General features: G+C 32.7%; 1 protein-coding gene across 2 annotated transcripts in view; it reads right to left on the bottom strand.

Moving 5' to 3' along the window:
- Nucleotides 1-17,528: 17,528 nt before the first annotated feature.
- Nucleotides 17,529-25,587, bottom strand: part of LOC125819085 (disease resistance protein RPP13-like) — an 87,676-nt gene continuing 79,617 nt past the window's right edge. For both annotated transcript variants that reach the window (XM_049498598.1, XM_049498597.1), the window contains one exon: nt 17,529-19,120. In XM_049498598.1, the coding sequence (XP_049354555.1) occupies nt 17,529-19,120 (1,592 nt within the window). The remainder of the gene's footprint in view (nt 19,121-25,587) is intronic.

Below are 25,587 nucleotides of genomic sequence, written 5' to 3'. Positions count from 1 at the left end.
AAGAGTGAGAGTAAGAGTGAGAGTTAGGGCTTGGAAGATAAGAGAGAAAGAAGAGGAAAAGAAGAGGAGAAAGAGAAGAAGAAGCTAAGGATCGTCGTGGATTTTCGTCGGGGGTGATCCCTAATCAGGTATGTGAGTCTTTAGTGTGGGTTTATCCTTTCCCCCCACATACCAAGCTCGTTTTTATGATTTGAGAAGAGATTGGATTTGTTGTTGAAGTTGTTGAAGTTGTTGAAGTTGTTAGTTGTGTTGTTGAAGTTATTGTTGGTTGTGGGACAGGATTGGGCTGTGTATTTGAGTTGTGATCTATTGTATATTGAGGGATTTTATGATCCTTAGTGTTGGTTGGTTCATACCCCCACACACCAACTCGTTTTTAATTCCAAGAGAAGATTTATTGGTTGTTGAAGTTGTAGTGGTGTTGTGTTGAAGTTCTTGCTGATTTAGTACAGATTTCTGGCTGTGATTTTTGAGTTGAATCTATTGTATAATAAGGGTCTTTATGATTCTAAGTGTTGCTGCTGAAACCTTGAGGTTGAGAGGGTTTAGAATTGGAAAGAAACAAGGGGAAAAAGTCGGATTTTTGGGGAAAAAGGGGCTGGGCTGTTGCACCTCTCCTAGTGCCAAGGACACCAATCCTTCCCTTTCATTTACCATTTTTTTCATACATGTTCCTAGGTATTATACCTATGTTTCCTAGTTGTTTCCAACACTCCAAGGTACTTCTAAAAGTCAAGAACTCATCCGTAACATGTGATCAATCCAAATTTCAAGTCAAGTGAAGTTAGTTTCAAAGTCAAGTGAAGTTAGTTTCCAAGTCAAGTGAAGTTAGTTTCAAAGTCAAGTGAAGTTAGTTTCCAAATCAAGTGAAGTTAGTTTCAAAGTCAAATGAAGTTAGTTTCCAAATCAAGTGAAGTTAGTTTCCAAGCCAAGTGAAGTTAGTTTCAAAGTCAAGTGAAGTTAGTTTCCAAGTCAAGTGAAGTCAAGCTTAGAAGTAAGTAAGTCAAAGCAAGTCTTTAAGGTTTTCCAAGAGTCTTCATTGAGCGTTTTAACTTCATTCTAAGGCTCAAGTTCCAAGTTAAGTATTGAGTTTCAAGTCAAGTCAAAAGTTAAGAGTTTCAAGTTGAGTAAAGAGTTTCAAGTTGAGTCAAAGTATCGAGTTTCAAGTAAAGTAAATAGTAAAGAGTTGAGTTCATTTTCTCAAAGTTATTAGGGAACTATGTATTCCCAAAGAAGTTTTAAAGAAATGTTTTTACATTTAAACAAGGTTGGAAACTGAGATTTCCAAAAGAGCCTTCGGGCTAGTTTTTGAGTAATTATCTCATATCAGCAGGAATAAATATGTTTTAAAAACATAAGAGCCAGTACATTTTTGGGAGTAGTATTGAGCACCGAATTGGGGGAGCGTTCAAAGAACCCACAGCCCCCATAGAACCATGTTAGCCACCATGGGTAGAAAAGGATCATACTTTTTAGATGAATCCTTTTCAGATTAGACTAGTGGATCCATTAGGCAGTTCAGGTCTTATACCTTTGGCCGGGTATAAGATGCTCTGGCAGCGTGAGGTCGATCGCTGTATCATCACTATAGCTCTTATGTGATGGTTGTCGGTTAGAGAAACTCCCACAACAGTTATTGTATTTTTATACACAGAAATTATTGTATTTTATATACATCAGTTCATTTGTATTTCTATATACATCTCAGGCTTATTGTATCCTTGTATACACACAGAGTTTATAGCATGTTTTAAACAGTCTTTCTTTATATCGCACTTGTTTTAAATTACCTTATATTGAAAGAAGTCAGTCAGGTTGAGTTCAGTTATTCAAGAGTCGAGTATCCTTGAGTTAAGTATCTTTGAGTTAAGTATATATCTTGAGTTGAGTATATATCTTTGAGTTGAGTATCTGTCTTTGAGTCCAGTATCTATCTTTTGAGTTGAGTAAGTTTGAGTAGTTTTGAGTATTCCTTGAGTTGAGAAAGTTTGAAAAAGAGGTAAGTTATTCAGTTTATTCCAGTGTTTCTTCTAGCCTATGTTGTTTAGATTTCCAGCTTACATACTCGTACATTCCACGTACTGAGCCATTTGGCCTGCATCTTTTTATGATGCAGACACAGGTATTCAAGATCATCAACAGGAGATTCGTTGATACATCCGGGAGTTCCAGTTAGCTATGACAAGCCTCTTTGCTTCCGGAGGATTTCATTTACCTTTCAGTTGTATCAGTTGTTAGGAGGTCGTGGGTCTTGTCCCGGCTTCCATCTTTATCAGTTAGAGGCTTCATAGATAGACAATAGAGTTTCAAAAGTCTCTTCATTTATTTTGTTAAATGTTTTGAAGACTAAAGTTTCCTTTTATGGCGAGTTGTATATATATTCTATTATCAGAGTTTTCTTTTGAGTTAAAGATTTGTAAAGTTGAGTTTATAAACTTTTTTTTCAGTTTTAAGCTCTTGTATGCTTAAGTTAGTATTCCGCTTGGAGTCAGCCAGGATGAGGGTTCGCTTGGGGACCAGCAATGGTCTTCGAGTGCCGGCCACGTCTAGGGTGTAGTCTCGGGGCGTGACACTGAGTCATCCCGAAGGACATGAAGTGGCAGTTTGTAAGGGATAAAATCAGTAATTTTTGTGTTTTCGCAACATGGCAGTTATTTTAGGCAGTTTTTTTTCCATAACTAATTTTGTTTCCGTTTCTTTGTTTAGGCGTTAGGGAATAGGGATATAGATTTTTTTAAAAAAATTAAGAAATCAATTCGAAATAATTCATAATCTGATAACTACTGCAAGTTTAAATTTGAATTCAAAATTAGACATGTATGCATCGTGTGCTTTACCTTTTATTTGTTTTGCTACGTCCAATTAAATAAAAATCACAAATGGTTTCAATTCAAATTTAAAATTAACTACATTAATTTTTATAATTTATTTATATTTATAACATCCTTCTCAATTTATTTTTATTTTATTTTACATTTGAAAACTGTGTGTGAAAATTTTTGTTACTATTTTTAAAAATAGGCATAAAAGGAAAATCGCAAAAATGTGTCTTTCTTTTCATGATTTGAAAACAAATTAAATAATGTATCTATAAAAAAAAACTTTTTAAAATTGTTTCAAATCAAATGAATAGGGTTTGCTACTGCTTAAATGTAAATGCATGTTCTATTATGTTTACAATTTTATTTAGTTTTCAAAAGAAACTGGCAAAATTAAATTGACAATCAAAATTGAAATTTTTATTGTTATTTTCAGATTTAAAAAAATATCTTATTAATATTTTGTTGATTAATTTTTAGAGTTTGTATATAAGTTGGAATGTAATAGGAAGTTTTGAAACTGCATTTAAATTCTTATTGTGTTTTAAAATATTAATAAAGAAATATGGCAAAGTTTATAAATTTGTTTTTTTTTTTTAAATATTGAATATTTCCTACATTAAATGGTTTTAAAAAAATAAATTTAAAAGTTATATATTGAGGACATATGGAATTGTCGTTTTAATTTTAAAAAAAGTTTATAAATATGTTTTTTTTTTAAATATTGAATCAGTGGTATATTAAAAAAATCAGTGTTTTACTAATTTATAAATTGTATTTTAAAAAAATTAAATCTGTTTTCAAAAATTCTGACAGTTTTTTAGTGATTGCAATTTTTATTTTTATATTTTAAATTAATTTTAATAATTCACAAATTCTTTTTTGTGGTGATGACACGTGGCACTTTTTCTTCTCCTATTATATATAGATAGATAATTTAGGATTCATTAAATTGATTACAATTGTCCGCAATCCTAATTGCGCATATTACATAATATTAATCTAAATTTAATGGAGCGGTATTATTTAAAAAAATCCAAACGTACCAAATCAATTTTAACAACTCAAGTTTCAACTGATTTGGAAGAATGAGCTAATTAGTCAAAAAAAAAATATCGATGAAATTTTTGGAGGCCTGTAGCAAAAGCTTCATTGATTTTTCTCTTAAGCCATTTTTGTCCTTTAAATGGTGACACAACTTAGAAAAATCCAGCATACGCTACTGGTTGTGGTAATAGTTGTTAGGATATTAAATGTTGTTAGCTTATATGTGTCCACCATAGGTCAATGGACTAGATTCCTTGACAAAGTTAAGAACAATACCGAAAGTAATGCTTAAAGTAAAGGACAGGGATTTTAAAACTTGTTTGCATAGGCTCATGCACTGATTTACGGTCAATAATCCCAGGGAATGTTTACGTGGAAACCTCCTTGCTCAAGAGATAAATGCTGAGAGAGAAGACTTTTGCATTTCAAAATTCATGTTTGCAAAAACTATGTTATTTCTTATCAAAGTGATCAATATAAGATGGACAAAAACAGCCTAGTGTAACTCCATTGGCTGGGAACTGGTATAAGGTTGACCATAGCTCTATGCCCGATCCATCTATTTTTGGGGCTATATTAAATTACGAGCTCTATTTTGATCCTGACTACAGGTTTCCCAGTTTCAACGTTGTCAAATTTCTCGAAACCAATGATGTGGCTCTGCCTGTGGGAAAAGCTATTAATGAAAAGCCTTCTGCACCTCTTTTCCCGTGCTCACCAATCACCACAGTTGTGGCAGTTTTATTGTTGTTCCAGATCTCATAGTTTATTAAATCATCATAACTTCATAATATAACAAATACTATCCAGTAATTATGTTTTATCATTTACCCTACATTTTTTATAATAGATTTATCATGTATCCTACTTTTCGTGTAGTTTGTCCTTCAAATTATCGATGTGTGACAACATGTAATGACCGAAAAATGATATATTCTATTAAACAGTGTATTCATCAAAAAGATAAAATACAATATAATACAACACACCATCATATAATATAATATATAAGAACCATCCAAACAAAGTGTAAGTCAAGGATCAAGATATAAGCAAGACTGTCAAAAATTGGACGATCAATACGAAAGTAATATATATGCACTACTTCTTTGCCGGCATATGCATTGGTTAAAAACCAATGGCTTTGGTATAACGAAAGTCATATTTCATCCTAAATGATTTTCTAAAAAAATATTGTTCTCCAATAACATTTGTTTAGAAAATGTTTTATGATGATTAACCCAGTGAGTGAAAAGTAATTTTTTAGAAAAAAAAAAATATAAAGTTTATTCATAATCATGTCTAAGTATTAATTCAAGTAGTATGAAAACAACAGTGAGAAAAGTTGTTTCTCCCCTTTTAGTAGAAAATTACTAACAAACATGTACTCCATAATAATATAACAATAGCAATAATATATTGAGTAAATTAAATTTCCACAAGTAGTGGGGTGTATGAGACCTTAACTCTATCTTTGTGGATAGAGGGATTGTTTTCGAAAGACCATTGGCTAAAGAAAATAATTCTCAAAACATGTTTGAAAGAAATGTGAGAGGCAAAATAGTTATGAATGAAAATATGTTTGCCAATGAATATTTAGTGAAAACTAGAAACAAGTAGCACCAAAATCATGGAATATTTAATTTGCATTGATGGAGAAACCAATAGAGATGGACATAAGAAGATGCAAGAAATAGTTAGGCAATTTATGGATTCAATTTTTGGAATGAGAGTTCTAACGACGTACATTCCTTATAATTGGAATGTTTTTGTTTAGTAGTTTTGTGAGAAGTGAACCAACTACCAAAGAAATTAACCATATTTGCAATGGCAATGTGTATGATAAGAGTGGTCCATTTGCACTAAGTTTGGCTTATGTTGTTGAAGCATTACAAAATGTGATACCAAATCAAGGCTATGATTATAACATCCTAATGATGCTTTAGCTTATGGCCATGCTACTTGCAACTGCATTATTGAATTTTCAGATTGTGATACCAAATCAAGGCTATGATTATAAAGTCATTCTTGTTGAGTACTTGTGATGGTAGCATTGGTGTTCAAGTCGAATTTGTTGATTGCTCAATGAGGTATGAGCAATACTCACTACCACAAGAAGATTCAGTACCCCTCACTACTTGTTATCGAATTTAGTTAGACAAAGAGGAACTGAAAAAATATTAATCCAACTTGATTGATGGTTGGAGAAGCCAAGTTGATGAAGGTGAATGTGCAGCTTCTTCTCTTTGATTTAACACAAATATTATTTATATAAAATTAATTTAGTTAGTCAAATTAATTTAAATCAAATATATATTTATTAGCTCGACGTAAGTACTCAAATAAAATTTTATCTTTGTGAGGTGTAAATACAATTCATCAGTATTTAATTATTAGAGTTTATATTCTACACACAATTTATCAACGTAAAAGGATATAAGAAATCATAACATACTTTTCTTTGCAAAGTAAAAAAAAATTTTAAAGAAAAAAAGTTATATTGCTGAACTTTCAAATACTTTTGCAAGATCAATAAGAAGTTTCTTCTCATTGAAAAATATTGAATTGCTTTTTACTATTAAAATTGGAAAGAACAAGAAAAAAAAAACTTCTTTTTTTTAAAATTATGGGTATAATTTAACCAAAAATATACTTCTTTTGTTTGATTTCTTGTGGAGTAACTTTACTAAATATTGATATACTTTTTTTTTACTCTTTGAAATATTAGGGAATTTTACTTTGGGATAAAAAAAAAACACTCCATATCAACATATTAGGGTCCATAACTATAGGTTCTAACGTACAAAATTTTTGATAAATTAAAATCTTTAAAATTAAAACATTTTTAAACATAACATTTTTTTTTAAAAAAAAAAATTGGAAAATAAATGTCATACAAAAAAAGAGAGTAATAAATTCAAATTTCTTCAATGAGGAATTTGACCCTTACTCATGAGAGAGAATTAACTATAGGGTTGAAAAACATCAATGCTTATTATAATCCTAAATATTCCCTTCGTTCCTACTTATATGTCATAATTTTAGATTTTACGTTCCTTAAGAAGCTAGGTAAGTGTACCATTGTACCCTTATTTAGTGGTCTTTTGAGGTCAAATTTTCAATAGTTGAACATAAATTAATTTATTTTGATTAATTAAATTGATCAATGAACATGTATTAATTATTTAGTTTTCCTATGTGGTCAAATTTGTAACATCCGGCAATGTGAAATAATTGAAGAGGCTTAGAATTGGAAATTTTCATTTTTTGGAAAGGATTCGAAAATCTGGAAAATTTTGGCTAAGTATGGAAAAGGTGAGTTTTTGGCCAACTTTGATCAGTCGTAACTTCTAGCTCATGACGAGTTAGAAGTATTTCCAGTTATGGTTGCATAGCCCTCGGAACGATCTTTCCAACGCCTCCGAGTTTTCTCAATTCCGAGTTCGTATGAGCGAGTTAGGGCCTTTGAAAGTTGGGCAGTTGACAAGGAAATCCGTCCGGGAATCATTAAGGGCATTTTAGTCTTTTCCCTAGCCAATTCTTTTGGGATTATATTGTTGTATAGGGCTGATCTTTGGATCATTTTGTTCCATTCTAAGAGAGTGAAGGCTAGGGCTTGAGAGTGAAGAAGAGAGGAAGAAGAGAAGAAGAGGAGAAGAAGAAGAGGAAAATCGAGGAGATCAACCAGTTCCACCAAGATCATCGTGGATTTTCGTCGGGGGTGATCCCTAACAAGGTATGTGAGCTTTTAGTGGTGGGTGATCCTTTCCCCCACACACCTAGCCCCTTTTATTCATTAAGAAAGGTTTGATTATGTTGTTAAAGTTGTTTGTTGTTGTTGTTGGAATTATTGTGGGTTGTGGAACATGATTGGATTGTGTTTTTGAGTGGTATTCTATTGAATGTTGAGGGATATTATGTTTCTAAGTGATTGGGGCTGGAACCCTTGAGGTTAGAGGATTTAGAGTTGGAGACGTGAAGGAGAAGTCGGGCAGCTTGCGAGGAGCACGTCCGCGTCGCGGACAGGACGCGGACTCCACTGTTTTCATAATTTATGTTCGAAGATTTTCTTTAGTTTGGCTGTCCCAAATCATTCCTAAACACCACGAGGTCCTTCCAAATACCAATCAAGTCCTTGAATCCATAATTAAATTCAAGAAAGTTAGATCAAGTCAAGTGAAGTTAGAAGTCAAGTGGAGTTAGAGCCAAGCTTAGAAGTTAAGCAAGCCAAAGCAAGTCTTTAAAGCTTTTCAAGAGTCGTTATTGAACGTCTTAACGTCGTTTCAAGTCTCAAGTTGAGTTAAGAGTATCAAGTCTCAAGTTGAGTTAAGAGTTTCAAGTCAAGTCAAAAGTAAAGAGTTTAAGTAAAGTAAGGAGTAAAGAGTCGAGTCCATTTCTCCAAAGTTATTAGGGAACTATGTACTTCCCAAAGAAGTTCTAAATGTTTTTACATTTAAGTAAGAAAGGAGCCATGTTTTCCAAAAGAGCCTTTGGGCTAAGTTTTGAGTAATCGTCTCAATCAAAGAAAGAAGTTATTTTAAAAGCATGAGCCGAAGTATTTTTGGGAGTAGTATTGAGCACCGAATTAGGGACACGAGTTCATATTAACTCAACTCTCCATAAGAACCATGCGCCAACATGGGACGTGACGTATCATTCTTTTTAGATGATCACGTAAGATTAGGCTAGTGGATCCACTAAGCAAAAGTAAGGTCCTATATCGATGGCAAGGTATAGGATGGTCCTTTGGCAACGTGAGGTAAAACGTTGTATCATCACTAAGGCTCGTAGTGGTGGTTGTCGGTTAAAGAACCTCCCACAAAAGCTGTATTATGTTTATAAAAGAAAAGTGGAGTTTGTTGTCATTTTATCCTTAACGATCTAAGTTGTTTACATTCTTTTACAAGCTTTATATGTGTGGCTCGTGTCTTATTGCTTTACTTTGAGTCCAGTTATGTATATGAGTCGTTCAGAGTCAAGGTAAGTGATCTCTTGTTCTCCTTTCAAGCTTAAGTTGTGGTTCAGCTTTTCCAACTCACATATTCGTACATTCCATGTACTGATGCCAGTTGGCCTGCATCGTCTTATGATGCAGATACAGGTACCCCGGATCAGCATCCTGCACGTCGTTGATCCAGCTGAGCACTCCAGAGTCTGTGGTGAGCCTCCTTGCATTCCGGAGGACTCAATTATTTTGTGTACTTAGTTTTGTTCTATTAGGATGTTGCGGGGTCTGTCCCCACATCCATCTCAGTATATTAGAGGCTTCAATAGACAATCAGTCAGTCAGTTAGTTTTGAGTCTCTCATCCATGTATATGTATATATATATATGTAAATATTCTATTTTGAGGCTCGAGTTGCCCTTTGGGCCATATTTTTATTAGTTAAGTTGTTTATGTCTTTGCATGACGTTGAGTTATTCTGTTGAGTTAGGTTTCCGCTGAGTTAAGAAAGTCAGGCCAAGGGTTCGCCTGGGGCCAGCAATGGTCTCCAGGTGCCGGTCCCGCCCAGGGTGTAGGCTCGGGGCGTGACAAAATTCATGCTTTCAAGACTAATAACTCTCAAGGGTAAAATAGGAAGAATAATGTGGTATGCATTAATTTGTGAAATGATAAATATTAAGAAACATCTATTTTTAATAAGAACGACATACAAATATGAACATAAAAAGTAGTAATTAAACTCTTAAGAGTTTAGAATTTAACTATAACATTAATACACAATTCATGAATTTGTTATCAAAAATAAATTATGCATATTTTTTTCTTGATAATAATACTATTACTTAACTATAAGTGTGGATAACCACCTAGCTGGTGGTCAACATGTCTGTTTGACCTGTGTGGTTTCACATTTACACATACATTTGTCTATTTTTTTTCTTCGTTTTAATTTATTTGTCTTATTTTAAATTTTTTATATATTTAAATATTCGTAAAAAATACTATAAATCATGATAATTGACAACTTAAAATATTTTTTAAAAAAACATATAAAAAATTCAATTGCTTATAAAAAATTTCAATTGATTCATAAAATTAATCTGTCGGTGTCACTTAAAATGGGAAAAAGAAGTAACATGTATTATTTAATTTGAAAACTACCTAAAATCTAGAGTGTTTAATTACAAGAGAGAAATGAAAACAAGAAAGAATTTTGGCAGTTCCTGTTTTCCAGTATAATGGCATGTGTTCTCTCCCTCTTGTTTTTAATTTTTATTTGGTCTCCTTCATGTGGGGATCTTTTCCCTTTTTATCAAACCCATTTTTAACCCACTCATATTCAATTCAACATGTCCATTTTGAGTCATCGTAATTCGTACACGACCTTGTACGCTAGAAATGTTCACAAGAAAACTGACTCAGCTACCTCTTTTAGTCGCATACTAATGAAAGTTGCATTGTATCCTCTGATGGGTATTTTTTCCTTGCTTCGCTGAGTTAGCGATGGCCTTTGATATTGTCACGACTCGAGCCTACACCCTGGTGTGGCCGGCACTCGAGAACCATTGTTAGTCCCCAAGCGAACCCTCATCCTGGTTGACTACAAGCAGAAGACTAACTTAAGCATGCAAAGCTTAAAAACTGAATAAAAATTCATGAAACTCAATACAAAACTCTGAATAATAGAATATATTCAACTCTCCCCAAAATAGGCAACTTAAGTCTCTAAGACAGTTAACAAAATAAATGAACAGACTTCTGAAACTCTACTATCTATCTATGAAGTCTCTAAATGATAAAGATGAAAGTCGAGACAAGACCCATGACATCCTGACAAAATTGAAAAGTAAACGAAATCCACCGGAAGCAAGGAGGCTCACCATAGCTAACTCGAACTCCATGTGGTATCAACAAAGCTCATGTTGATGACCCTGAATACCTGTATCTGCATCATGAAAGGATGCAAGCCAAATGGCTCAGTACATGGAATGTACGAGCATGTAAGGGGAATTCTAAAGCATAACAAAAGCATGAAACTTGATAAAAAGGGAAACATACTTAACTCTTCTCAAACTTACTCAACTCAAGGAATATTTAAGGATACTCAAAACTACTCAAACTTACTCAACTAAGAAGTACTTAAGGATAAGATACTCAACTCAGTAATAAGGTTCTCAACTCAGGATACTCAACTCAAGATACTCAACTCGAAAGACTCAACTCATGATACTCAAGGATAAAGCAATAGTAAAATATGCAATATATATGGAAAGATGTAAAACTGTGGATAGCAACTCAATGTATTGAAAAATACAATAATACTCAGTGTGTATATAAAAATACAATACAACTCTGTGGGAGTTTCTCTAACCGACAACCACCACTATGAGCCTAGGTGATGATACAACGTCTTGCCCATGCTGCCAGGACTGCCCTATACTTTGCCATCATATAGAACGACTTAACTAAGTGGATCCACTAGTCTATGCTAAAAAGCACTAAGGAGTCATCTAAAAAGTATGATCCTTTCTACCCATGATGGCTCTATGGTTTATGGAGACTTGAGTTATTATGAACTCACGTCCTCATATCGGTGCTCAATACTACCCCCAAAATATACTTAGCTCATACGTTTAAAAACATAACTCTTTATTTGGTTTGAGATAATTGCTCAAACTACCCTCTTAAAAGAGGTAACTACCCTTGAAATAACTTTTGAACTCATAACTCATTTAGAAATCTTAGTTTCTCTTTATCAATGTAAAAATTGATGCCTCTAGGAATACATAGTCTCCTTATACTCATACTTGAAAACTCATTCTTAAAAACAATTTAAAATCATATTATAATATGATCATTGATGACTCGGAAAGTCATACTGCATAAACATTGATATTTGATAGTATATCTAATACCATACTGCTTATACATTGATGGCACACTTGATTGTCATACTAATCATGCTTTAGAAACTCTTTTCTCAAAACTCATCTTTACTTTCTCAAAACTCAGTTTAAGAACTCAACTGTTGGCTTTAAAAAAGAGTTTTTAATAATTTATAGCTCAAATCATAGAGTTCATGCGGAATTATGGACATGAACGACTCAACTCAAGAATGCTCAACTCAGAGGGTTCACGTGGAATTATAAGCATGAACTACCCAATACTCAAGACTTAGAACTTGAAGACACTACTCCTCTCAAAGGTACTCAACTGATAAAGTTCATGCGGAAGTTATGGGCATGAACAACTCGACTCAAGGGTCAACATATCAATAAGGAGCTTATGTATACGACTCTTCTCATTCTCTTACTTACTTTCTCAAAACTTAGCTCAAATCGATAGTTGATCTCAAATGATCCATAATTGAACTCAAAGACTTACTTGAACTGTACTCTTAACTCTCCCTTGAATGTGAATTATGAATTCAAGAGTTATGGTTCATGGTATGAAAGATCTCGTGAATACATTCTCCTTACTCTCATACTCATTTTCTCGAGTCTTGAAACAAGTTATTAGAAATTGTAGAAGACTCCTCAAAAGACTCAAAGGGACTTTCTTAGAATGTTCGAAAGAATTCTCAAAAACTTAACTCTTAACTCTAACTTGAATTTGATTTATGAATTCAAGGTTGTGATTTGTGATAGGAAATATCTCGGGATGTTTAGGAGTGTTTTTAGATAGTTAAACATGAGAAACGATCAAGAAATCACTGTTTGGAAGCATGTCCGCGATGCGTAGATGCATTTAATTACTCGGTTGCAGAATAAATTTTGAGGCAGGACCACTCCGCTTCGTGAAGAAAAATTTTGTGAAATGAGGAGGCAGGTCCGCAACGCGGACTGGGTTGCTAGATTCGACTGACTTTTTCTTCTTTATTTTCTAACCTCAATTCGCCTAAATTAGATTCTTTTTCGCAATCCTTCTTTAGATTTAGATACCCAGCACAAAGACACACGAACCTACTCATATACCACTCTAAAATCGACATGATTTCACCAAGAACTCAACAATCTCATCTAAACTCAAGAACTAAAGCCAATTTCGAGAACATAATTCAAGAACATCATACTTTCAACTTTCTAGAACGAATTTAATGTTGAAATTAACATGCTTGGCGTATGGGTGAACAAACCCAACACTATGGAAGCTTACATACCTGAAAGAATCATCTTCTTGAAGAACTTGAAGGAAAATCTAGGAAGATGAACCCTAGCCTTATCGTTTATTGAATTCCTTGAGCGTAGAATTTTAGGAGTGGATGAGAGGGTTTGATTTATGAAAACTGATTTTCTACACGTTTAGGGCAATTTAGATGACCTCCTAAGGGTTTTTAGGACTAAAATACCCTTAAATAAATAAATAAAAAGAGTTGGGAGTCAGAATGATTTTTCACCAAGCAGTGAGGTCCGTATTGGCTCCGTAACGCAGAGTCATCACGAAGCTGCTGCCAAGTTTGAGCGTCGTTAGTAAACCAGTCATAACTTTTTTCTTAGAGCTCGAAATTTAGCAAACTCGGTGGCATTGGAAAAAGAACTCGAAGATCTTTCATTTTTCATCTTATGGCACACCTAACTCATCTTGTACTAAGATATATGGTTATTTGAAGTTGATCCAAAACTCATAACTTAAGCATGACTTGCAAAATTTCAAATTTTGCTATTTCCAATTTAATTCTTTTTAGAACTCAAGGTGCTACATCTAGTGACCTTAACACTTAGGAAAAATTTAAACTCCTTGGTAAAACTAACTCACTACGGATGGTTCGAGTCTTAGTTCAAAAAAATTTATGGGGTGTTACAAATATAGCCTTTGGTAGCCAAAATCCAGGTCTTTCGATAGAGGCTGAATGATCATGTAACACCCCGAATATGGATAACTTATTGATTCTATATTTATTTTCTATCTATAATCTATATGAATAAAGTCTTACGAATGATGTGTATGTTGTATTTTTCTTCTATCTAATTTTTTTTATCATTATCGTAAGTCCGTATTGTTATTTGGCTCAAATTAGTCATTTGTGACTTTATTGGAAGTGTGTTAACTACTAATAAAGTTAAAAAAATTACCGATAATAGCTTCAATGGAATTGATTTACCGATGGGAGCTTCAAAGGAATTGATTTTAAACATTACAATGTGCCCCTCATTTGGTGTTTCTTGACGCACATTAAAAAAAATATTACTCACTTCACATGATTTGCATAAAACTTTAATTGTTCTAATGAATCTATAAAAATTTACATAGAACACACGTGCAACGCACGTGTCCAGAGACTAGTTTATTTAAAAGAGGGAAAAAGATAAAAAAATGCCCTTAAATTATGTGAAAGGAACAAAAATGCCCTCCGTTCATAGGTTGGCTCAAAAATGTCCTTACCGCCAATATTTTGGTTCAGAAATGCCCTTAAACTATGCGAAAGAAACAAAAGTACCCCCCGTTTGTAGTTTGATCCAAAAATACCCTTGTTGTCAATACTTTGGTCCAAACATGCCCTTATTGTTATTTAATTGGTCAAAAATGCTCATTTTCCAAATAAATATAATATTATTTTCTTTTTAACACATTCTTTTTCTAATTTATTTTAAAAAAATTAACAAATGTTTATCTTACTTCAATTCAGAAAAAAAATGATAATATTTCTTATTTATTATCATTATATAAATATAAATTATTGATGGGTATACTATGATCTTATATATATATATATATATATATATATATATATATATAGTTTTTTGACACGTGCGTTGCATGTGATTACCAATTCAGAACATATATGTTATAGTAAATAGTATTGCTTATTTAGGCGAAGATTTGAATACTAAGCTTAGCACAAAATAATATTGCAGATTCTTTTGTGTATGTTCAATGTGGATCGTTATTTATATCTCTTATTCACATGAACCTATGAAGATCGTAAATGAAAAATTTTATTTCATAAATGCAATAATGTATATATTTATTTTAATTTGATGAAGTTCAATCATGTAATTAGTCGTATCTCACTAATATTACCTTATAGACAATATTTGTTGTGTATTTTTCTTGTCATCTAACTAGATGTGCTTTGCATGTGTATTCCACGTTAAACTGTTTAAATGTCATATAAACATGAAGAGAACAACTACATTTTATCTTTTAGAACTATTTTTTGTAAGTTATAACATAATAGATGACGTTCGTGTTGTTGGCTCTAATACTTGACTTCTCGATTGACTGTGTACAAAAATCAAAGATAGTTATCTAAATGTCCATAGTTAACCTATGATCACCTCATATTGATAAAAAGTCCAGAGAACAATTTTTTATGAAAATCAAGAAAAAAAATTTGGTCATAAAAACAGAAAGGCAAGAAAGGTTTCTTTTTACTGGAAAAAACTAAACAATAAATTAAAGAATATATTCTATGTGTGAAATAATATATATAATCACCTAATCATCTTGCAACCAACAAAGATATAATTCATATATTTGTAAATTATTTCCATTTATCAACCAAGTATGATTTGTCAAAGGAAAAATAACAACACCATATTATCACATATATAGGGGTGGTGTAATAATATGAAAATTTATTGGCCAAAAGTTAATATAAGGAGAGATGAAAGATAGAAATATAATTAATATACTAACTATGGAATTCATAATATCATACCTAAGAATGTAAAATAGTATAAATAATGTTTGCAATAATTAGTAATAACAAAGAGAAATTACAATGTAATAACTAATGAATTAATGTGCAATAGCTGAATTTCTAATAAATTTTATACTTACATAAATAAATAGGACTTTTAATTAATGTTACTATTTCTTTTAGTTATTAGATTTTAATTTAGTGTAGGGACATAATGCAAATATTTATTCCATATTACTGAATATAAAATTTATTTTTTAAATGATTCATATATATTCACGTATTTTCACATTTGTTGTGAGTGTTTTTTTTTAAAAATAACTCAAAATATTTAAAATAATATATTTTGAAGTTAGCAGATCTTGTTAAATCGATGATACATTTGTGACATATATAATACTTTAATTTAAATAAAAATACCTACCCAAATATAAATATATATTTGCATTAATGAAAATATTTATCTCATAAAAATTAGCTATTAAATTAATACAAACTTCAACTTGCATTATTGCAAAATCATATGGACTTGTCTTCGTCTAAAATACTTAAATATCAAGAAATAGTAAATAAGTAAAACAAAAGGCCAATGTTTATATAGTAATAACTATTTTGAAGCAAACTTCGTGACAATCTCAATCACATAAGTAGCATTGATAAATAAAGTCCTTCTATTGTCTAGAACATTAAAACAAACAAATCATGAAAATTCTCTAAATTTTGGAGGAAGATATTCAGAAGCATATATCTACATCACAAGAGAAATTGTTAACAAAAACAAATGAAATTAGACTACATCATGTTAACTGCATATATTGGAACATTACATACTAATGTATATATTAAGCAAAAAAATAATTATTTTATAATTAAAATTATTTTCTTCAAGTACTCGAAGTTATGGAATATACCCACTTAGAATAGAACGATTTACTTCATCAGAATAGTGCTCCATAGTCCACTAAACTTCGAACTCACTCCACGACAATAAATCACATAAAAAAAATTGAAATGCAAGAAGAAGAAGAGTAGTAGAAGATTTAAAAAAAAATTGTGGTTGAAAAATGAGAGGAAGCCCCTCTATTTATTATCAACAAGGGTAGTATATATGAACAAGTGTTTTTTTTTTGTCTTATCTGAAAAGTCATGTCCTTTCCGAGAATTCACAACCCTTTGGAAAAGTCACAACTTATTGAAAAAGTCACAACTCTCTAGAAAAGTCACAACTCATCAAAAAATCACAACCCTTTGGAAAAAGTCACAACTTATCGGAAAAGTCACAACTCATTGAAAAAGTCACAACCTAAGTTAGGGATATTATAGTAATTTAATATTCAAGTTAGAAGTTCATGATTTTAAGGTAATATAGATATAGATAGATGACATATATTATCTGTCAAAAGGGTACATGAAGTTATTCTATTTTAACTGATAAAATGAGATTAAGAAGAAAACAAAATATTTCCTACATTTTATTTGTTAAAGTGATTTTTATAAGAAAGAAAACAAGAATAGTGTTCTTTAATAATATTTTAATTAGGACGAAGATGTGTTTAAAAAGAAAAAGAATAATATATTTATTCAAAAAAAGGCATTTTGACCCATTTTGTAACTATAGGGGAATTTTTGAACCAAAGTATTGACTGCAAGGGTATTTTTGAACCAAAGTATTGCTGCAAGGGCATTTTTAAGCCAAACTATAACGGAGGACATTTTTATTCCTTTTACATAGTTTAAGGGTATATTTTTACCCTTTTCCCTGTAAAAGAGGAACAAAAAAAAAATACTAAATTGTGGACAAGAGAGAGTACCATACACTACTATTTTTAATTTCTTGTTTTTTAACATATAAAGCATTGTCTTAAATGTGGATAATCAAGAGAACATACAGTAGACCAATTATGTTCAAACCAATTACACTCACTCAAAAAACTTAAAACAATTATAAGAAATGAAACACTAAAACCACTCTCATTGACAACCCTGAAATTAATAACCAATGTGCTTGGCAGAAATGCCATGCCCCCATCAATACCTCTTAGATTATGAAGACATGATATATGCTTGAAAAGCTTCACAACATATAATTCCACTTCAACCGCTCCACGTCTTTCATTCTCTCAGGAATCTCCTTTAAATTTGGACAGTTATGGATACCAAGACCTTTAATCAGAGGCATGACACTTATGCCTAAATGCCATCTTTCTAGCTTCTCAAAATCACGAAGAATAAGGAACTCTAGTTGACTGAAGATGTTATCACTGCACATTATTTCTTTTCCTTCATAAGCTCTAAACAAAACGAGATTCTTTAGGTTTGGCAATATTCCCAAAATAGGCATCGGATCTTCTGTCAGTACTGATAAACTCAGAACAATCATTGTGATGGAATTTGGAAATGGATGAGGCAGTTTCTCTATTCTCCCTTGTAACCACAATTTCTGGAGCTTTTCACAACAATTAACAAATTCAAGGTCTGGGAATGATTGACCACCTCTACAAAACAATCTGAGAGTGCTAAGGTTTTTCAAGCTGCTAATGTTGTTTAGGGAATAAGATTTCTTAATATTATGCATGCCTAATTCTCGAAGATTGACTAAATCAATAGGGTCAACATCTTTCCACTGATCACAACCAAGGCCATCAAGAACTTGAAGGCAAGTGATTAGACTTATATGTTTCAGAGGGTTTGAATACAGGGCAACTAAATGTCTTAGATTTATTAGGTTAGCTGTCTCATGGGGTAGTTTGCAATACTGTACACCGTCATTGACATACAATGTCTGTAAATTCTTGAGGTTGCCAATGGAAGAGGGAAGATCACGGATACCTCTCAATCTTAACAACTTGAGGTGGTACAAACTTCCTATTGCATCAGGTACTATAAACACACTCCCAACATGCATATCCAAGTACAACACATATAGATGTTGGAACACAATACTGAAGTTTATAAGACTCATCTTACGAAAATCTGGATCGAAGAACATAATTGACCTCAACTTTAACTTAGAAAGATCAAGTGAGAGGTACCTTTCTCCTTTACTATGAATGCCATGTCTGATACATAAAGAGGATATGGAGTGGCTTCTTGGATCATAAACGTCAAAGAAGCTTACCTCCAATGCCTTTTGTATCGCAAGATCATGGAGTAAATCATGAACCCTACATTCAGTAACTCTTTCCCAAAATGTTTCAGCCACTTGAACCAAGCTTCGTCTTATCAGTTCATTCAAGAAGCCTTCAGCCACATCCTCCATTCTTTCTTCTCCTCTGGGTATGAAACCCTCCGCCATCCACAACCGTATTATGTTATCAGCCTCGACCACTTGATCTTCTGGAAAAATACCAAAGTACAGAAAACACTGGTTTAGTGCAGTTGACAAATCATTGTAGCTTAATGATAGTATGTAGGAGATTTCAATAGAGTCATCTTTAATGTTCTTCCAAAGGTGGTCTTTCACCTTTTGCCATTCGTTTAGCCCCTTTTTATGCGAAAGTAGTCCGCTCAATACAACAATTGCAAGAGGTAAGCCTCTACACTTTTCCACCATATCCTTAGCAAGATTTTCCATTTCTGGAACCATTGATCGAACATCAAGTAGTTTCTTACGAAAGAGATCCCAACTTTCTTCTTGACTTAGGAAACGAAGTTTATGAACAAAACCTATGTCGTCTGCTCTTTCAGCAACATCCTGTTTGCGCGTGGTAATAATGACTCTGCTGCCATTCTTGCTATCCGGGAATGCTCTCTTCAAACTATCCCATGCTTCTTTCTGCCATACATCATCAACCATCACAAGGTATTTGCGTTGTTTTAATAGATCACGAAGATAAATTTCTAGATCTCCTTCTGTCATCCTTTCCAACAAATCTAGAGTTTCCTTGGTGCGACCTTGGACGGATTTTATGATAGTCCTAAGAAGATCCATTGTGTTGTACTCTTGAGAGACACATATCCAAGCGCGTGTAGGGAAGCTATTGAGTATAGCAGAACTGTTGTAAAGTTTTCTCGCAAGAGTGGTCTTGCCCAATCCGCCCATGCCATGAATGGAGAGGACGCTTCGACGAGCCTCTGCTTTGAGAAGTTGAGCTAGCAATTTTTGTACAACATCCTGAAGTCCAACAAAAATGTAATCCTGGTCATCCACATATGAGGTAGTTCTCCTCAATGTTCTAACCTGATTACTTGGCCCTTCTCCTGAATTATGTACTATTAATATTGTCTCGAAAGGTAAATAGTACTTATACAGTCCATTTCTTTGGTGATTCCAGTAATTTGGGTTAGAAAAAGAGATATACTCTCAGAAGCAGTGGACATAAATATGTGATTGTTGAAATATGTACTATTAAAGCTTCTTCAACAACCATTACACAACTTGTGGGAAAAAGTATAAAAGTAATAATTATATATGCTGTACATTGGTCCACAAATATCATAAAGTTATGTATAAAAACTGAAAGAATGAAGTTTTTTTTTATGCCTATTGATACATTGTTAGTTGAGAATATAATTGTCTATGATTTATGTCAGATTGGCTCGTGAATGTGATTTTTGCCTACATACACATTGTCTATGCTTTCAGTGTATGGTATATATTTTAAATTTTCTTGGTATTAGGTATGGTATTCGGTGGTTATAAATAAAATATCAAATAGCGTATCAAAATATGTAAGTACATAAATATTTCATATATTATTATAAATACTAACATATATTCCTCCTACCATTAGTACAACATCAAATGTTGAGATGTTGGAATACTCCTACCATTAGTTTTTTTTTATGCCTATGATACACATGTATATATCTACATGTGTGAAATGTTGGTAACATATAATTGAGAGAATTTTTGAAAAGTCAGAGTTATAGTTATACGAGTATATTTGATGAATTGAGTAATTTGTGTGGGATTTTGAGTTAGTTAGCATGTGGACTTGAGTCTTGAACTGTGACCTTTTTCACTAGCATGGAATGAATGTGACACAACATAAGTAGATGCACCATCTGGTCTGGTTAGCTTTAAGCAGACTCACTCACCCTATATATATATATCGAACATATTTAGACAGTTATGCTCTTTAGTGGGAATTGTACATGATGTTTTCCAAGCAAAATGACTTTCGTCACATCAAACACACATCATTTTAGTACCACCCAATTTTAGTTCCTTTTAAGGTTAGATCATGTTTGGTGAAAAAGGCATGTAATTAAATTTGAGTCAGAAAATTAGACTTCTAATGATTGGATTATTTTGGTATACGTTGCTATGTGGTTATGATTCTTTGAGGTCGTTAAAATGATTTTAAAGTTGTTTTTTGGAATTAAAATGTGATTTAGTATGAATGTCATCCTTTAATATTCAGTGAATACATACACAGGATTCTGCAGCAACCAAGGCTTTAAGCGTGTTTATCTTGGATTCGGAGAAAATGAACCTCTGATGGATCCATCCTTCCATTTTCGGCTAGACTACAGGGGAAACCAGAGGACCAACAAATGGTGATGGCATTAGTGAATCCTTAGCAAAGTATGGAGGAGATAATGTTGATTTTGGATCTCGATTTAACCTAGCCCAATCCCTCAAAAAGTAGTAAGTGTTGCACGCGTCTCCCACCTATTAGAATAGAAATAACAATACGTCCTGTGAAAAGTAATAATTATAAATCTTGAAGGACGATAAATCAGAAGCAAAAAGTAAAAGCTATACTAAAATAAAAACATAAAGTTTAATATGATTTAATCAAATGACCTACATATTCGAAAACTAATATAAAAAATACATGACAAACTCTAACACCATGCACCTTGTGCAACATGCAAAAACTAAGAGCGATTCCTCCACACTCGAAATGGCTTAATTGTGCAAGAGTTAAGGGACCAAATGTTGATGATGACGAATCCCTACAAGATAAACCTTGAAGGAATGTCAAATCAGGGTGATGAATAACTTTGTCCATGGAAGAGTTGATTTTGACTTCGAAAAACTCAGCACCAATCACACTCAATAGTAACATTGTTTTTTAGACTTCCTGCCCATGGATAGTAAAATGTAAGAGTTTTTGACAAAGAATTTGTTAAAAATTTAGATAATTTGTGTTTTGGGATTGTAGCCACTTGATGTTTTGGGTAGAAAAAAACAAAGGGTACATAAATGTTACCAAAAAATTGATCAAGAAGGGAAAGATTGTGCCATCTTTTAGTATATGGGGTGGGAGAAAAAGGTTTGATAATCTTCTTTGAAATAGTTGATATCATTTTTTTTAATGGTAAGTCCAATTAACTCTATAGTATATATATTGAATACTACATTGATATTAGATGTGCTAGTCAAAGTACAACTACTAGTTGCACATGGGAATTTAAGGCAAAAAAATGACAGGTATGTGTATATTGGGAATATCACAAATTATAGAAGTCATGGACTACCCTTGTTGTGCACTACACCTATCTATTCATCAACAATTCATATATCATTCAATGCGAAGAAACTCTTGTATAGTTAGGATGCTATTTTCATTTTTTATGGTGTTTTTTTTTAATTTCTTGTTTTGATTTGGTAAATTATGTCTGGATTTACTATCTGATGAGGGTCAAATACCTCTAATATCTACTATAAGTGTCAAAGAACAATAAAAAGAATCCTCAAATATAAAAGCAAAAAAGAACATCTTGAATGATAAACAAAATAAGATCATATCAAGGTTCTAATTGTACAACTTTAATATAATGGCTTAAACTGAAAAGTGTTACACTCCCTTGAAATAAGTGCATGCATGTACATCACACCTCCTACAATTGTTGCCAAAGTTCTAAATGCATTCATTTCCAACCATGCTCCAAAATCAAATAACAAATTAAATTAGACCGGTCCACCAAACCAAAATTACTACTCCCTTTTTTTCATATTAAATGAATTTTTGAACCTTTTTCATTGTTTAAAATGTTGGTGGAATTATATATTATAAATCACATTTGAAGATTGAAAATGAAGAAAATAGAATATCTTTTGGAGTGAAGCGCTGATATTTCACTCTCTTTAAGCATAATCAAGTTCACTGCAATAAATTTTTTCACCGATTCAGCAGTAATGCTCTTGACTTATCCCCTTTAGAATACAACAACCCAAACACAAAGTGTAATTCGACAAAGTACTCTAGACAAGAGTTGAATAAAATAATATGAGATTGAATGAAGAACTAATGGTCATGGCAACCACGTCCAGTGAGTAATTAGGGACACATGCCTCCAACGTTCTAATGCAGCAATGCGAAGATGCATATTTTTTATACCTCCGCCCTATTTGTTTTTTATTGACTTGACACCTATAGAAAATAATAATTGATATAGTAATTTTTACCATTTTATCCCTATTAATTGATAGAATTCCAAAATCAATTTACTCGTTACAGAGGTTATACTTTTTTCAAAAATATTAACTTCCTAAATAAATTGAGAGTATAAAAGGTAAAAAAAATATTGTCTTTTCTTGATTTGTCTAAAATGACAAGTAAAAAAGGACAGAGGGAGTACAATCAAAATATCACACTAACACAAAATAATTGAGTAGTTCAAAATTCAGAATAAATTGAAGATGAATGTTCAAATAAGATATTTAATTTAGTGGGGATAGATTTTCGTATTATTACCGCAAAAACATTTAGCGACAATCAAATTAGTGTCATTATATCCAGATTAATAGTTAAAGTCTTTAGCGGTATTTCTATAAAATGTTAATGGAAGATCAAGACATGTCCTACCCCGTTTAAACCCGTCTCATTAATATTTCTATATAGGCCTAAACTCAAATGTGATGGTCAGCTCAATCAGAGCAAAAATGGTCAAACAAAATTATAGTGAAACAATGAATCTAATAATCATGTTACGATAATTTTCACTTATAAAAAAGTTAGAATATGTTAACAAGAAAATTAAAAAAAATAATCTCATATGTTTGAGGTAGGTTCAAAGTCTTCTTTAAAATATATTTTCTTAAATAATTTTAATCCACTAAATATACCAAAATTGAGTACTTTTAATCTCACCTCAAACATATAACAAATTCTGATTGATAAATTTTAGTAGAGATTTTAAATAATAAAAAAAGATTAACCAAAAACTCCAATAATATATGTATAGTCAAATTCCATAAATTACAAACCAAAAACAACACTAGATACCAAAAATGCATAAATGAAAGTGTGAAAGGGACTCAATCATATACCCTAGTTCATGCCTATATAAATAGAATATTCCGTAAATTAATGGAATATCCATTGAGAGATCAAAATCAATCATCCTAGTTCGAGAAACACGTCACTAACAGCCCCCGAATTGTGGAGAAATATACGAGAGAGGAATCAAGGAGGAACATAATTGCACCTAATATTTATCAATAAAATATTCTTATTTCTTCAGATTTTATTTATAGTTGATTTATTTTTCATATATTATCCTAGTTCGTGAAACACGCCACTGACACTCGAATCATGGATAAATCTTATGAGAAAGAAATCAAGGGATCAACCGATTTGTACTCACAATCTTTGATGAATAAAATTATGTTTCTTCATTTTTTAATTATGATTGCAATTACCAACATGGGTTGTGGTGCACTGGTGGGAGTGTTTCACCCTTAACCAGAGGTCTCGGGTTCGAGCCCTGGGTATGGAGAAAATCCTGTTAGGAGCGCCACCCCCGAATGGGCCCTGCAGAGCACAATTCGGATTTAGTTGGAGCTCCAATGTGGACTTCGAACACCGGGTGGGAAACCAAAAAAAAAAATTTATGATTGCAAGTTATTTTTCTGTCACTATAAAATTTGTTGCAAACAAAACAAACATATTGTCAAATTACAAACCAAAAACAACAAAACAAGACAACAGAAATGCATAAACAGATAAAAAGAAAATGAAAAATTGCACCTCAAAAAGGTGCTACAGATTCTAGAAATAGAACACCTTTGACCTAACTTTCAAAGTAAAATAGAACACTTTGACCTAACTTTCAAAGTAAAATAGAACACGTTGACCTAACTTTCATTTTGACCTGTTCATTTGACGCCCTTAAAATGGAGTAGCAAATTGGAGGAGGTCATTGTCATTCTTGAAAACAGACATGTGCTGTTCATTCAAATTTACAAAGGCTTCAACTCCTCTATCATGATCATCAGGTGTATTCATTAAGATAAACAAGTTGCTAAATGAACCACTTTCTTGGCTTGCTCTACTAGGTTTCCCAAATCCAAAATCTATTTTTTCGAATTCGAATGCTAATATACTAGTAATAGTATAAACATCACAATTCCTTTGATGGAATGGCAATTTCCCTGTTCTATATGCCTCCAACATCACTGTGATATATTCATTTTCTTGTAGATTGTTTCTGGTGGACATGTCGTGTTTGGACTTTCTTATGTCGGTTACTAATTTTGGCAGTTTGAGGTCATGTTCGTAGTTTTCATATATTGGTGTGGAAAATATAGTGGCAATATTTCCTATGCTGGTTGGTGGTAGTGGTGCTTGACTTCGCAAGTTTGAGGTTTGGACTAACTGAGATCGTCCTAAATTGGTAGTTGAAGAAGAAGCGGTGCATTTGTAGATGAGGGCGCTCACGACCTCGTTCCTTGTTGGGTTTTGCACGCAGGATTCTGCAACAACCAAGGCTTTAAGCGCGTTTATCTTGGATTCAGAGAATACAAACCTCTTTTGAATACATCTTTCCTTTTTTGGCTCAATAACAGGGGAAAACAGAGGAACATCAAATGGTACTGATGGCATTAGTGAATCCTGAACAAAGTATGGAGGAGATAATGTTAATTTTGGATCTCGAGTTAACCTAGCCCAATCCCTCAAGAAGTAGTAAGCGCTGCACGCGTCTCCCACCTGTTAGGATTGAAATAACAAGACATGCATAATGCATGCAGAAGTTAATAATTGCAAACCTTGAACGAATCAGAAGAAAAAGAAAAGTATACTAAAAGAAATATGGAGCAAACTCTAACACCACCTTGTGGGACATGCAAAGACTAAGCGCGATTCCTCCACACTCGAAATGGCTTAATTGTACAACAATTAAGGCACCAGATGTCGATGATGACAAATATCCCCAAGATAAACCTTGAGGGAATGTCA

The sequence above is a fragment of the Solanum verrucosum genome, unplaced genomic scaffold, assembly GCF_900185275.1.
Source record: "Solanum verrucosum unplaced genomic scaffold, falcon-dt-bn FXZP01000252.1, whole genome shotgun sequence".
In the NCBI taxonomy this organism is placed as follows: Eukaryota; Viridiplantae; Streptophyta; class Magnoliopsida; order Solanales; family Solanaceae; genus Solanum; species Solanum verrucosum.
Note: the sequence above shows the minus strand (reverse complement) of the source record. Positions and strands in the feature narration are given on the sequence as shown.